Here is a 16,576-nt window from a genome sequence, read left to right on the forward strand (position 1 = left end):
AGTGATTAAAAATGGATTTTAATACTTTTATTCAAATACCAAATCATCATAAGTCATCATTCCAGTGATTCTGTGTCACTGATCTGAATATTTTCATCAGTGTTCGCAGTAAGCCTCCTAAATGATGTCCATCTCCCTCTGAACTGCAGGTCACTATAGACGAGCTGACCTAGATTAGCATGCTGTAATCTGCAGATTAGCAAATCAGGATCTGTGACCACTTATGTTTACATTTGCTGAAGTGTTTTTATGATGCCACTTAAGTCTTACAATACAGCCATTTAAGATGGTAGATTGTCACCTGAACTGGGCATGCCAGTTTTGCTGCACACTTTTTCAGATTAAAGACACAGATATTTGTAAGACTCAAACAAGATGTACTGAAGGATATGGACTGTACTTTTTGATGTCCTTTGGGATTTTATGTCTTCGATTTACATTATTTCAATTTAAGTTTAATTTATACAAATCTTGCAAGTCACATTAAATTATTGTTGTTTACCTGAGACCAAACTTCTTTGAATTTGTATTTTCCCCATCCTCTTCTCTGTTATACTAAATATACTTTTGTGAATTGCATGAATTGTTACAAGATCAAATAAAAATCATGATGCTAACTAGACAATGTAGATTTGATCAAGTATGCCAGCAAATCTTGATCAAGTGTAATCTAAAGTTAAAGATCTTTCAAAATCAAGAATATTAAAGACATTTTATAAATTTTTAAAAATCTAAATAAAGACTTTGAATCTGTGGTAGCCCTGATATTGATTGAAATAGTTTTAATATAATACTTCTGGATGAATCTTTTGACTTGTGTTGATTTTAGCAACCCTTTGGTTGATTGTGAGTCATCATCTGATGTGCAATTCCCATGATCTTCTGGCATGCCAAAATTAACAAAAGCTGTTTCTGTATTGCCTTGAAGGCTTGCGTCAGTGGTTGCCATTTGAAAAAATAAAAATTAAATCACCAGTCTTCATCAATCTTAACTTTAGTGTATTTTTTATATCCAACCGAAACTCCTCATGAGCCTTAAGATAACAGTTTTAATTTCAACTTGTACATGTTTTTCAACAATTTCTTGAATTCTTTCATGTAAAGACTGAGAAACAGTTGAGTTGACATGGTTTATTCATATGTGACTGTATACTTAAATAAGAAATTGGTTTTAGTGACAAGTAACCTTCTGCAGCAACATTGATCCTGGACTTCCATTCAGCTGTTTAGGTAAACTTTAAAATGTCAGTTATGCAGACTTGACCCACAGTAACCACCACACTCCAATTGCTGGATAAAAACTAAAGGATTTCAAGGACTTTAGTGCTGTTTGACCAGCTTCAGCCATATTTCTTTACTGAATCCTCTACTCTGTTCTTAAATAAATCTGCAGTTTGCATCCAGTCACTGTCTCTCTGTAGTCCACGTTGCTGGAATCAAAACAGTCTCAGTATTTTCCCTTGAAGTTCTACGTTGCCTCTTCTGCTTTAGGAGCTTCCTCTGTGCCAGCATCTGTGCTCTCCTGTTTGATGTACTGCTGTAGCAGGGCCGAGAGGTGGGTCGGGTGACGCTGCAGCATGGCAGCCGTGTGTGATGTCATCATTGTGAGCCCGCTAACCAGCTCACCCTGTGCCGTAATCATCGACGGGAGTTTAGAGTAACTCTGAACCCCGTTAGCGCTCAGCAGCGTGTTTTCTATACAGGCTCCTGTTGGGAGAAGAAGCAGAGAGTGAGCTGCAGGTAAAAATCTCCATCAAAGTATGTTTTTTCTGAAGTGAAGCTTCATGTATCATTTACAAAATTAGTCAAGAATGAATGGGCAAATATTGACATTTTAACATAACTTCCATACAAAAGCCCTGGGGCAACATGCAACCAGTTGTTTTACTTTACTCTGTTTAACCTTGACAGCAAGTCTTTCTTAGTTGTTTCTTTTATTTTGTGTTTATGTGAAGCTTAAGATAACCTTGGTTTTCCCATCATAATGACTTCACTTCAAGAGGAAATGACTCATATCACATGAAACCCAGTGGTGAGATCCCAAAATAACAAATAAATAAATCAGAATCTCAACAAAACTCCCATATTTACTCATCATGAGAAAAGGGAGTAAAATTAATGTTTTTAGACATTTACTGTACCCAGGGAGCCTTTACATTTTCTGGCAGCAGCCCTCTGCAAATTCAGTAATCCTGGAATTTTTCACAAGTTGTTTGGTAACAGGGGCTTAAAAAATGTAAGGATATGATTTGTTTGTGTTGATATTTTTCTGTTAAGTTGAACTCAATCTCATTAGTGCTATGATGTAAAAGTCACAAAAATCCCACATCAAATGATTGTATTTTCATCCTTTTTATCTCTGAATGAAAAGTTGAATCAGTATGAGAACCTGATGCAATAACAGCACTTCTTGATTTCCAGGAGACATCTCCTACATTTTTTTTTTTTTTTTTACCTGGGGCATCAAATTGCATGAAGGCAATCTTTGGCTACAGCAAACTTTAACAAAATGTTCCTCTTTTAATAAAGAACAGGAGATAAAACATACCAAGGAGCGTTATCTGTGGGCTGGCTCTCAGAATCTTCAGCATCTCTTTCACTTTCGGTTCAGCACTAACAATCAGAACCGTTGGACCGATGAACAGAGGAGCCATGTTGCTGTAAATGCCGTTATTCAGAAACGACCGCACCACCTGAAAAATGTAGATTATTGATTAGAAGTATGTTTACTGACCCTGGAAAAGGTAGAAGTGGATGAAATGCACAAATAACAAGAGATAAATGTAGGGAGTTGTGGAGTATTTATTATCTGTAAAGAATGAAGAAAATTGAGAAGATTTCAGCTTATAAGCAGTATCTGTATGATGATGCGTTTATTTTTAAAGACAGTATCAGTGAGCCCAAGTTAGAGGTTTGCCAAACGTTTTAAGAACAGCCCTGCATTTTAGACATAGCGACTTGTATGGATTGACATAATTTTCTTTTATATGTATGTTGCACAAGGGAATGCTCTAATTATCTGTATTTTAAAGGAATTAGGAAATATGGATTCTCATGTAGACAACCATTTTTTTGCAATGCACTTTGGGTGGTAATTTAATCTGGATGTATTGCTCTTTTTCTTGTGCAGTTTCAGCCTTGAAGCTGTTTTTAATTTTGACCTGAGTTCCATTTCAGTGTAAAGGATAAAAAGGAAGAAGTAAGAAAGATGAATGCAATACAGAAGATACATGCACTGCGCAAGTGTAAGCCTACATGTGACTCTATTTTATAGATTTTCTTCAAAATGTAGAAATGTAGTGCATTTCTTTGCACAAAATACACATAAAAGGCACTCAATTTAATCTAATAAGGTGAATATGTCTTAAAAAGTAGGGATCTTTTTACATTTTAACTGTTCCAAACTTCTATAGCACACCCTATCTGTTAAACAAAACAACACCTTGGATCCAGCTCCTGTTTATAAATTAAATTGTTGCATTTATTTAATTTTACTGCTTTGAAATTGAGATAATTGCTGTTTGTGGGGGGCTGTTTGCAATGAGAAGTCAATGTCCCAATATACATACATTTAACATTTAACTTTATAAAGTGAAGAAGGCACAAAACTGAAAGAAGTTGTAGTGTTACCTCATTGGGGAAGAATCTGACAGTGATGCCATGTTTATAAAGCCTGTGTCTCAGAAGCATCATGTCTTCAGCATTGCAGGCGCTGTTTTGGGCCACAGCGATCATCTTACAGTCCTGGAATACTTTTTGCACATCTCTCTTCTTGATCAAAAATAAGGGAGACTTCTGACAGAGACATAGAGGAAATGTTGTTTAACAGTGATAAAGAAGCTTCTAACTGATGGTTTAAAGCATGGAAAGAAAAACTGTTATCAAGAGTGCTGTGACTATCATTCCTTAACTTTAAAGAGAAACAGATTGTCAATTCATGGCAGTTAATGCTCTTTGCAGTTTGACCAAACTAAAAAACATGGCTTTACATTTCAGTTTCATATTTTAAAAGAACAAATATAGTGTTTATGTGTAACTACACAACCTATAGATTAAAGTACTTATTATTGTTATAAAGAAATGAAGAGGGACATTGTGTTATACTGTCAGAAAACTGAAACATTACAGTCAAATTTCTTCATAAATTAAACTCATATCATTCATCTTAAAAATGAAGGAAATATTGGTAAAAATGTTATGGCAAACGCAGAATTTTAATGCATTTTATATCATGAGTTCAGTGTAATATTGCATCTCAACTAATGTCTAGTAACTACCCAATATTGGGAGCCTATTGGGGCTACCAGGATACTGAAATAGGAGCAAACACAGTTTGACACTATCTGAATAGGATCTATGTTTAAAAAGCCGGTAAGGTGACAGCTAGATACTCAGTAATCTTACATTGGTGTTACAATACATAGACCTGTGTGCACAAGCCCTGCAGTGAGTCCACAGGTGGTTTTACCACTGAACAAAGGTAGGCAATTGCTTGAGGCCTCATGCTCCAAAATGCCTCAAGATATGGTCATTACAGGGGACAGCAAATATGAAGGCTACATCTACAATTATCTACAGTTACAGTGTGTATTTTGATACAAAATAAGAGGCCCAGAGTGAATAAAATAGCTTCGAAATAGGTATTTCAAATCCAAAAAGTTGCCATGGAGGAACCCTGGCCCTAGCAGCAGGGTCCAAGCATTTCAAAAAGCCCCAAACATCCTTATATCTATGAAAGTAGTTTGGTAGGACACCACAGGCAAATTAAATAACTAAATTTGTGGATTACTGTGTGGTAAAATTGTGTACAACTAATAAAGTATGAAGACCCTTGGAAAAGAAATGACTTTGCAGCAACAGCGAGAGTGTATTTTTATTTTTATGCAACACCTTAGATATAAGTCAGCTCTTTAGGGAGATGATGAGCAAACTGTTGGGTATTTGGGTAATCATATTGTTTGGCTCTGTTACGAGAGAAGGAAGTTCCAGAGTCCAGAATATCAAGTTCGCTCGCTATGACTGCCATTAGCTAAAAGAAAAGAACCCCATCAATCCTCGGTGTATAGCAGGTACACTGGGGGAAAACATGCAAAGAAATTATGAGCGTTACCTCCTCGACTCTCTTTTTCTGGGATGGATAAGCACCTGGAGGAACAGGCCTTGGAGGAGGAATGTACTCTGTAACAGCCATTAGCTTTTGTTTTATAAAATGCATCGGTTTCCTGTGTCGAGTCACAGCTTTGGAGCCATGGCGAACACTTTGAGTCAATGGAAGCCATCCTGAAAAGAAAAGGGGTCTGTTAAATATGCTTAAACAAAATATGGTTAAGACTACTAACTGTAGCGTTTGCAAAAACATCGGTAGATGTGAACAAAATTATTTCGGACACATTAGAAAAGCTAAATATGCAAATTTAAGACAAAATTACCCTGTTTCGGTAGTAACTTCATACACAAGGTCGCCGCCATCTTTAACAGGAAACAGGTAGACAGGAAGTGGCGTTGAACAGATGCTTGCTTCACTTACATGTTTACAGAATGATAATAGAGGAAGATAAAAAATTAAAGATTAATTTCTTAAGCCAATGCGCAGTGTTTTATATATATTTACGCGTCAACAAGTAATAGAAGTTACGAAAAACTGTATTCTACTGATATTTAGATCCGTCAACCGTTGATGTTCGATAAAAAAAATCAAGCTTTGCAGTGCGTCTTTCATTGCCGGGTTGGTTCAGGCCATTTTAAAACCAGTTTTCCGGCACCTAAAATATTACGTTCAAAAAAGTACCATAAATGTAAAATATAAATACATTAATATACTGGCCCTGTTTAAAATCAAAGATAATACACCAACGGACACAACTCGCCAGCAGGTGTGTCTGTTGTCCCACCGTGATACAAGACATGAATGCACCATGACGTTAATTTTTATTTTTTTGGTTTCTTGTCTCGATTTTAATGAACTTCTCATCAAATACTATTCACAACCCCGACGAGTTTTTAGTTTAAAAATAGAATATAAATACAACTGAAAAATAATTCAAATATTTCGAGCGGTTACAAAACCCTTTCATAATATTTTACGTAAAGGGGGAAGCGTGCTCGCGTCATCGTCTGTTTGACAAGTATGAGGCGCATACTCAGTACGAATTTATTGAGCTTTATTGGTGTATTTAGTAGAAACCCTTCGTCTTTTGCGGCTTTCACAGCGGTGAAACAACGCGTTTTTGCACTGAATTTTGACCGGAAATCAACAAGTGACCATACGACCATGGACCTGAGTGATATGAGGAAGAAATACAAGGGAGATGAGGAGGTGAGTGGTGTTTGGAGTCCTTGAGTAACCCGTGTAAGATTGAACCACACTCAGTCATACAGCTTGATCAGCTAGGTTGTCTAACTGCAAGGTTACGCGGATATGTGCAGAAAAGCGTAAAGGCTGCGTCGATAGTATCGTTTATATTTTAACTTTGGTGAAAGTACAGCGATGGGATATGAGCGAGGCAGCTGGAGGACGAGATGCAGCATGTTTCATGCTTTCCAGATGTGTCTGTCCTTGACCTCTGGCCTGTGCAGCCTGTTCATGAACATAGTACAGACCCTGGAAATAAGTGTTTAAAGTCGAGGGTTCTCATGATACCATCATTTTAAAAATCGGTATGATAATAGTCTAAAGCAAATGATTTAACCATCTACTTTGATACCACTGAAGTGCTGGCAACCATGGCTTTTGGCTGACTTCTAGTTTTCATTTACCAAATAGATGCAAATAAACTCCTGCACACTTCAATAAAAATGCACAACAATGTCAACATTTGAAATGTTTTTGCAGATTTCAAATATTGGGTACTTAAGTGTTTTATTTACAATTAATGCTGGAAAAATCCCTGTCATTTCAACATTTGACATTGGATTGGTTTATTTCTTGTATTTAATCACCATACTGAAGGCAAACTATCTCCAATACTGGGTAAGTTCCTTGTCTCTAGGGGGTGTTACCATTGTTGACAAATGTGCAACATAGAGTGTAAATGTCTGCAAGTGTTGATGTTTCAAGAATTAAAGTACCATATCCAATGCATATGTGTAATGCTGTCAGTGTTTGACAAATGTTTTCATGCAAGTAGGAAAGTCTGCAGGAGTTTACCAGCAATTTTCAATTATTTAAAACAAGAAATAAATCAGTACTGGATGTGTGTGTAGCAAAATTGATGCCAATGTAATTGTGCTTTGCATGTCAAAGATTTCAGGCAACCCCCCTGCACAGTCCCTAAATTGCACATCTGGTGACCAAATTTGGAATACAGACATCCAGTGCGGTTGTTGTAGATAATCAAAACTTGCAGGTAAGCTCCTGCAGACTTTCTTAATTGCAGAAGGATTTGGCAAACGCTGACAACATTACAGCTAGTCAAGATAGATGACTTCTCTTTAAATATTAAAATTGGAGGCGAACACCTGCACACTGTTTCGATTGCACCAAAACATTTGGAAGTCATCGGCAACATTTACCCACAGGGTTGTTTCCTTGTTTTTGCCTGTCAAAATAAGCGGGCATACTCTCTTTATGCTCACTATAATGTTTGGATATGTTGGCAATAATGGCTATATTGGTATAAGTTGTGATGTAGTTATCAAATGCTGGATTATTTCCTGCAAATATTGCAGAATCAAAATTTTGACAACCAAAGTTCATGACAGCCTTTAGAGAAAGCAATACAGACCATGGATATGTAATATACATCCATTACATTCCTAGAATTTCTTTGTGCTCATTTTTTTGTCCGTTTGTTTTTAGTGCTTCGAGGAGAATCAGCTTACATCTCTGGACCCAATCAAACAGTTTGGAAACTGGTTTGATCAAGCCACAAAGTGTCCTGAAATAGGAGAGGCCAATGCCATGTGCATTGCCACAGCCACCAAGTAGGTAAAACAAGATATATGATTTTGAAAGAGCTTTTTCTTTGCAGTTTGAATACTCATTATTTTTTTTTACTTTACACAGAGATGGGCGTCCGTCTGCTCGTATGGTCCTCCTGAAAGGCTACAGCAATGAAGGTTTCCGCTTTTTTACCAACTATGAGAGCAGAAAAGGATGTGAACTGGTGAGTAACTCCTCTATTTCTATTTATGACCATCTAATGGGCTTTTTGAGACCTCATCTGACCTGGAAATCAACCTTAGGTTACCGTGAAGTTATTTTTAAAGTTTGCATGTTTGATTTATAATTATAGACTGGAGTAGCGTGCTGTTATTTATAGTAAACCATCCTGATTCCTTGGGCCTGTGTTGTCAATGATGTGTGAAGACGATGGAACAGTGTCGAACATCACTACAGGATGACCAAAAAAGTAAATGAAATGTAAATAAAATCATTTTAACCATAAATAATTGCTGATTGGAGCTTGTGGACACTATCTCTCATATGTGATGATTTGCTGTAAATTCTCAGTCTTTATGGCTCTAAAATTGGATGTAATTGAAGACTGTGAAAAAAAATGCAGCAAGAAGTTTCATTCAGGTTTATAACTGGAAGATTGACTAAATGATAGAATAGTTTGGATTATCTACTTAAACCAGTTGTTGTTAAATCTTTTTTTGTTCTTAATTCTAACTTTTTTTTTTAATTCTCCATTTGTTTTTTTAACAGCACATGTATTTTTCCCCTGTCTGGCTTATTTTTAACTGCCTGATTTAGATTTTATCTGTTGATTTTATCAGCACTAATCTTCATTGTCTTTTATTATAGGAGAGTAATCCATATGCATGTCTGGTCTTCTACTGGGAACCTCTGAACAGACAGGTCAGCATCTTTCATATGCTCATCATTTCTGCGTTACTGACAATGATTTTAATAGTTTTCCTGCCTTAAATCTAAAATATTGTCATGTAAATGTTCAGATTCGCATCGAGGGAAATGTGGAGCGAATCCCCTTCCAGAATTCGTGCGATTACTTCCACTCTCGACCAAAGAGTAGTCAAATCGGAGCCGTCGTGAGCCGACAAAGCACTCCAGTTCCTAACAGAGATGTAAGAACCTTTGCTAAACTTTTCACTTTACCTAACACACACGTGTTAAAGGCTTGTTTTTCATGGTTGATTTTTCTTTTAGTATCTCAGGCAGAAAAATACAGAGCTGTTGGAGAAGTACAAGGACACAGAAGTACCAATGCCTGACTACTGGTGAGGATTTTATTCTTTTGGGTTTTTTAGGATTTATTGGGCCTTTTTTGTCTCAATGTAGAGATGCAATTGTGGATAGAGCTGGCAACCAGGAATAAAGAGAGTAAGCAAAGACATGAAGGAAAGGAGCCACAAGCCAGGCTTTAACCTGGGAGTTGCTGGAGATGTCTCTGAATTTTTATTTTCAACATTAAATCAAACTTTCATACCCTGACAATAACGGAAATCTAAAGAAACTGATGGATTTAGTTTTTGAAATATCCACAACTCACCATGCAGCTCTGCATCCATGCAGGTATGCAGCTACCTGTGCAGAAGGGAGACAGAAACAGTGCAGCATCTTTGAGGATTTTTTTCTGTAGTATATTTTCTAGTGAAAGGTTGCCTTTTGTGAACTTTGGTGAAAATGTAACTAAATAACATCAAAATCACAATTGAGTTTTATTGCCAAGTACATTTTCACATTAAAGGAATTTGACTTGGTGTTTGGTGCAAAAACAGATAGTATAGAAGAGAATATAAATATTAAGAGGCTAGAAACTTAAATAGATGATTATTGAAAAATGTAATGGCAAATTAAAATATACAATTCAATATTAACATGCAAAAGTATGTACAAAGGTGCAAAATGGGAGAAACTGTACAGGTGTGCAGGTTTTAGTGCAGTTTTCTAAATGAGTATAACACACACTTTGTGCAGTTTTAAACAGAAGAGATAAAGTCTGGTGAGCGTTAATGCAACACACACAGAGACTGTATGAACATGCATTTTTTTTTGTCTGCTGGTTCTGGGGTTCAGTGAGAGTCTTTGGGGGGATGGCCAGAGTACTGTTCTTGATGCTGACAGCAAAGGAGAAGAAACTGTTCTAGTGGTGTGAGGTTTTGGTCCTGATGGAAAAAAATTCAATTTCTGGGGTGAGGGGGGTCGGCTGCAGTTTTACCTGCACACCTCAGAGTCCTGGAGGCGTACAGGTCATGGAGAGATGGAAGGTTGCAGCCAATCACAGGCTCTGCAGAGCAGATGAACCACTGCAACCTGTTCCTGACCTTCGCCATTGCTGCAGCGTACCAGACAGTTTTTGATGAAGTGAGGATGGACTCGATGACAGTGATGTAAAAGTGCACCATTATCATCTTTGGCAGGTTGAATTTCCTCAGCTACAACAGGAAGTACATCCTATGCTTGGCTTTCTTGATGAGGGAGCTGATGTTGAGCTCCCACTTGAGTTTCTGGGTGATGAGGGTCCCCAGGAGGCTAAAGAGTCCACACTGGAATCTGGAGGAGTCACAGAGGGTTGTGGGGGCAGAGGCATGGGTGTCAGCTCTAGGTGAGCTCCAGGTTGTTCTTACTGCACCAGGTCACCAGATAATCCACCTCCCACTTGTAGGCTGACTTGTCTCCACTGGAAATGAGCTTGATGAGGGTTGTGTAGTCCCTGAACCTCAGGAGCTTGATAAACTGGTGACTGGAGGTGCAGCATCACGCCCAACACTCCTCATAGGAAAGCAAATAAGAAGTACTGCTAAGGTTTTTTTTCACTGTCCTCTGCCAACAGGGGAGGCTACGTCGTAAAGCCGTACTTGATTGAGTTCTGGCAGGGTCAGACCAACAGACTTCACGACAGAATCGTCTTCACCAAACAGAAGGAGGGAGAGACAGAGATGGGAGAGTTTCAGCACCCTGCAGAGGCAGGCTGGGTGTACCAGAGACTTTCTCCATGAGACGAAACGACTCAACACATTCACAAGCAGGGAAGGAGATCTCATCCAATCATTGTGGATTAAAACTTGACAAGATGTCATCTGTGAGTGCAGCGTTTGTAAGTTTTGATTTAATTGGTGCTTTGGTAATCTTTGATCCTCCTGATGTCAGCACAGGAGACTTTCAGTAGAGTTTCAAACATATGAAGCAACATGACTGCACTTATTAAACGTTTTCCATATATTATGAAATGAGAGAAAGATGTACAGGAGGTAAAGGGACAGGAGAACAAACTCCACCTGTTATTGTTAAATAATGATTGACAGTGAAGTGGGTTATTCAACAGCATTGCTGTTAAGCTGTAGGAGGGGAAAACTGTCTTAATTATTGAAAAGCACAACGTGTACCACCGTCCAACTGTCCCTTAAAGTTGTAAACCTATTAGGCTGTCCAAATGTTGAATACTTTGATACTTTCCTGATACCATACGCCTTACGGTGAAAAGTCTTATTTATTCTAATGATCAAACACAAACAAACCCTGCAAGCTGTCTAAATTGCACAAAACGTTGGACGTGAAACAGGTGCAATACTTTGTGCAGTTTAGACAGTTTGAAGGAGTTTGCCTGCACTTTTTAATAATTTAAAAGAAGGGAACTACTATTAGTTTCTTTGGACTTCTGGTTGTTTTTCGCCATGGCATCAAAGCAGGCATAAATTGATGTTTACTAGTAATATAGGAAAATTAAAATTTGGCATCTTGCAGGATAAGATAGAGAAATTTAGGGCTCTAAATATTTAAATGTCAAGAAGTCCTCTCAAACTCCTGTACACTGTCTAAACTGGGAGCAAACATCGTCAACACTCTTGAAATGTTGCTGACATTTTTGCACATTTCCTCTCTGTCAGCAGCCTATAATTGAATTAATGAATGAAGACTTGAAGTTTCCTCAAAGCTTTGGTGCTTTTTGAGACTATTGATCATTAAAATAATGTACTGTTGTGAAATAATCTGTACCAGAAAGTATCAAAGCATCAAACTTTTTGATAAACCGTTTATTTCCAGTAACATCTCAGTGTCTTTCTAAGAAATAAGGAAGTTTAAGAACCCATAAACACTCTAATAAAGTTAAAGCTCTTATGGTTAGCTGACTTTTTTCATTATTATTGCAGTCTTTAATCCATAAAGGATGTTAATGCCTTTTAATACTGAGATTAAAAGTGCTGGAGATTTAAACCGTGCCAACTATGATGTTTGTAATGTTTGTTTGTGCTGTCTGAATGAAATTGTTGTTTACTGATAAAATGAATGGAAGTGATATTTTGACTTGAAGTAAATGTGGAATAGAGCCATTGATAATAATAAAGTTTAATTTGTAACAGAGAGTTTTGAGTGTTTTTGTCAGCAGGTGTCAGCAGAGCGACTCTTTACAAACAGTTGAGGATCAACAGCACTGATGAATTTATTTATTCAGAGGATAAAGTAAACCTGGGCACAGAGGTGGATTTAACTGTGTATGTTTACTCATGATGTTATGTAATGGACTTCAATAGAATTTTGAGGGGTTTTTTTATTATTTATGTGCAACTTTCTAATTCTGCACCACACCTAAACAGACTGTATTGCACATTTCACAAACATTATTGCAAAGTTTGTTACTTTTATAACTCTGCATATAAAACAGATAATATGAAGCAGTGTTCTGATTTTTCTTTTCAATATACATATTGCACTCATAGCAAATGATCAAATACTGATCTCATCTGTTAGGAGCCTACAGGATAACAGTTGTTCACTTTTTGCTGTTTTTCGTGAAGCACATAAGAATGGTTTTGTTTTTTAGTTCAGCATATTTATCAAGCGCACAAAATATTTAGCAAACAGACAAAAAAATCTAGCTTTTATCTGCTTTGGTCATCAAAAATGACCTGAATCTGTATTTTGAACTTGTAATAAAAGACAAAAATGAAAAAAAATAACCAGATGGACAGAAAATGAACAAGAGTAGGTAAAAAAATGGAAAGTGTAATTGCAGAAGGCATTGCAGACATTGTGCATAATTTGTTTAAGGTGTCTGAAAAAGAGAGGGAAGCTGTAGAAACTCATAAAAACCCACCTCTCTGCATGAATATGTAACTATCTAATTAGCTTCCCTATTTAAACATACATGTGCATAAATTACATACACACACAAACATGCAAGAAAAAAACAGTAATTTGGTTGAATCATAAAAAGTCAGTTCCTCCCTTCTTTTAATTGTTCAGATGTAGAAATATGATTTGATTCCATCATTAATGCATACATATGAAGTTAAGACTCTATGAAGAGCAAAAGCCCTAAAACACCTGGAACATTCTACAGTTAGGTAGATTTATTAGTAACAGGTTATAGTGCTAAGATTTTTTTTTAAAGGAGCCCTTCTGAAGGACTCAGTCATTCACAGTTAGCAATGGTTCTCCACTCTGTGAAAGACTGCACTGACAAATAGCTCAATAGTTTATGAACAATGTTCCTTAATGTGCAATGACAAGGAATTTGGAGATTTTTCAGGCCATAGTATCATCAAAAGATTTAGAGAATCTGGTGAAATCTCTGCACACAAGGGCACTGAATGTCGTGACCTTTGACCCCATAGGTTTTAGAGCATTAAAAACCAAGATCATTCTCTGATGGATATTACAGGACATTGTGGACTCAGGAACCCTTCAGAAAACCATTCTTAGTTGACTCAGTGTGCCCCTGCACCCAGAAATGTAAGTTAAAGGTTACGCATTTTGCCCTTTTAAGACAAGTTTATATTGTTCTCAGAGGTCCCCAAAACATGCCTGTGAAGTTTGTTGCTGAAAAAAACACCAATATTGTTTTTTTTGTATGTCTAAAACTCCTCTGTTTCAGCCCTGCTCAGAACGAGCTGTTTCTGTGTCTGTGGCTTTAAATGGTAGTGACTTGTCTGACTCCGCCCCTGACCACGCCCTTCTCAGGAAATGGATGTGGCGTAATTGATGTGGCTCTCCTGAAACTCCTCTCAGCTAGCAGCAGAGAGGAGGATCAGGAGTGGAGGGCGGGACTTTATCCAAGTGGGGAGGGCCAACTTAACCTGGGGGTGGGGCTAACTCCCCACATTATATCATGAGGGGAAAATCTGAGAACAGCTTGTTTCAGCACACATTTTCTGAAAGGTGGAGAAAGAGAGGGGGGGAATGGATTTTTCTGATTCTTGGGGTGATTGGGGACAGGTCAGGGTTGCATTTTTTGTTGGAAAAGCCTGAAAAAGTGTATTTTGCATAATATGTGACCTTTAAGACTCTACCATACAAAGCAAAAGACACTTTGCTGTATCTGAGCTCATCTGAGATGGATTGACCTAAAGTGTAAAAGTGTCCTAAGGTCTTATGAGTCCACATTTCAGACTATTTTTAGGAATACATAATGGATGTTGAGTCCTCTGGACTAAGAGAAGATTGTTATCAACATAAAAATCAAAAGCTAGTGTCTGTGATGGTGTGGGGGCGTATTAGTGCCCCTGACATGTGTCACTTGCACATCTGTGAAGGCCGCATTAAAACTGAGAGGTACATACAGATTTTGGAGCAACTATACTTCCATCCCGACAACATCTCTTTCAGGGATGTCTTCGCTTATAAAAGTGAGACAATACCAAGGTAAGTTCTACATGGGTTACAACAGCATGGCTTCACAATGAAAGAGGGCGTAGACTAGATTGGCCTGCACCTGTCTCCTTCTCAAAATGTATGGCACATTATGTCAAATGACAAAGAAAACCGCAATACTGTTGAGCAACTTGAGATGTACATCAAACAAAAAAAACTGGAGAGGATTCCACTTTCATTGCTTCAACAATTAAAGTCTTCAGTCCACAGACACTCATAGAGGGGTGTTAGAGGAAAAGGCTCAATACCCAGGGGGTCAACATGCTCCTGTTCCAACTTTTTTGGAGCATGTAGTAGGCATTAAATGCAGAAAGAGTTTATATTTACAAAAAACACAGTTTCTTAGTTTGAGTTGGTTTGCCTAATGCCTCTGAAGTACCTTTGTTCTTTTCCTTGAGTAAAGTAACTGGACTCCTCTCCCTCACTGCTTAGTCACTAGCAGCTGGTTTATTCTCGTCCTCCGCTGGTCTGATGTAATTCATTATTACATGTCGAAGCTCAGCGCTGGATCAGGTGTCAGTGTCTGCTTTCTGTCGTCATGTCAACGAAAACTGCACACACAGAAGCTCTGGTGAAAACACAAACTGGTCAGAGAAACCTGAAACCCAAACTAACAGGTCAAGTCACTTAAATCATCGATGTACATGTTCAAATAAAGACAACATACCTGCAGTACACTGACACTGCACCTGTCTGCATTCACCAAAATACAAAGCACTCTGCTCCTTTATCTTCAATCTTTTTGTTCCGCATGAAGAATACGTTTTTTTTGCGTGTCAGGAATTCAAAGATTATACAAACAATGTTTGATTTATTGATAAACCATGATTTTACAGTGGGATATTTTGCATGCACTGACATAAAATCAAGACTTGAGAAGCTTTGGTCACAAAACTGCATAAGAAATCACTGGGGTTTGGTTGCAAACTGCACTCCTATGTTCTTCTTTCTCATGTAGTTACATACCGTAGGGTTTAATTCCACAAAACTGCATTCCTAAACACAAAAACAGTTTTAAATAATGATATTGTTCATTATTTGTTATATTTGCATGATTACTTATTTTTTCCTACATGCTACAATTATTTTTGTAGACAATCAACAACAGTTTGATGACAGGAAACTGGAAAGGATAAATGAAAGGATATAAATGCACAGTCTGTCACGTTTTAACAGTGTAAATTTGCAGAGTTTGTGCAATACATTAATCAGAGATATATAAAAACATTTTATATGCATTGCTCTGAATATACTTTGGCTTTGTTTCCCTTTTCAAATGAGTTTCTTCTCTTCTTATTGATTTTTTAAAAAGTAAAAGGAAATTGAATTCCAAAAATCGTCCATATCCATGATAATTAAATAATTAAGAATTATGTCTGTTTATAATGACATTGCAGGTTTTTAATTTATAACAGATAACAATTGCATGATTAGAATTGCATAATTGTTGCATTATTCTTCCTCCAGCATAACAAATAACTGTTTGATTGCAAAATATTAGAATAGATTTGACTAGAACTCCCGCCCGGCAGATCTGTCTCTGCAAAGCTTCCAAATGTCGGTCAGTTAAAGTAAAGTGGTGGGTCGAGAAGAAGGGCTGGGGTGTTGTCTGTAGTACAAATGTTAAAAGCAAGGGCTTGAGGTCTAATGACCTTTGACCTTTGACTTTAAAAACTGAATGAGTTCATCCTTGAATAAGAGTTAGCATACACTGCCTGGCCAAAAAAAAAAAGTCGCCACCAAAAAAAGGTCAGAAACTCTAATATTTGGTCGGACCGCCTTAAGCTTTGATTACAGCATGCAATCGCTGTGGCATTGTTTCGATAAGCTTTTGCAATGTCACCAGATTTATTTCCATCCAGTGTTGCAGTAATTTTAATATTGATGATGGGAGAGTCTGACCACTGCGCAAAGCCTTCTCCAGCACATCCCAAAGATTCTCAATGGGGTTAAGGTCTGGACTCTGTGGTGGCCAATCCATGTGTGAAAATGATGTCTCATGCTCCCTGAACCACTCTT

At 37.5% G+C, this 16,576-nt stretch overlaps 2 protein-coding genes across 2 annotated transcripts; one reads left to right on the top strand and one right to left on the bottom strand.

The window, feature by feature from the left end:
- Nucleotides 1-982: 982 nt before the first annotated feature.
- mrpl10 (mitochondrial ribosomal protein L10) lies at nt 983-5,496 on the bottom strand. The gene is made up of 5 exons (XM_041815797.1): nt 5,430-5,496; nt 5,111-5,280; nt 3,631-3,795; nt 2,549-2,693; nt 983-1,707 (listed from the first exon to the last, which is right to left on the bottom strand). The coding sequence occupies exons 1-5, from the start codon at nt 5,467-5,469 to the stop codon at nt 1,469-1,471; spliced, it is 759 nt and encodes a 252-aa protein (XP_041671731.1). The 5' UTR covers nt 5,470-5,496; the 3' UTR covers nt 983-1,468.
- A 627-nt stretch (nt 5,497-6,123) lies between these two features.
- On the top strand, nt 6,124-12,488 carry pnpo (pyridoxamine 5'-phosphate oxidase). Its single transcript, XM_041814981.1, has 7 exons — nt 6,124-6,316; nt 7,799-7,923; nt 8,006-8,105; nt 8,750-8,803; nt 8,902-9,030; nt 9,113-9,183; nt 10,740-12,488. The coding sequence occupies exons 1-7, from the start codon at nt 6,128-6,130 to the stop codon at nt 10,903-10,905; spliced, it is 834 nt and encodes a 277-aa protein (XP_041670915.1). The 5' UTR covers nt 6,124-6,127; the 3' UTR covers nt 10,906-12,488.
- The last annotated feature ends 4,088 nt before the right edge of the window (nt 12,489-16,576 follow it).

This window comes from Cheilinus undulatus, linkage group 20, assembly GCF_018320785.1.
Source record: "Cheilinus undulatus linkage group 20, ASM1832078v1, whole genome shotgun sequence".
Lineage (NCBI taxonomy): Eukaryota > Metazoa > Chordata > Actinopteri > Labriformes > Labridae > Cheilinus > Cheilinus undulatus.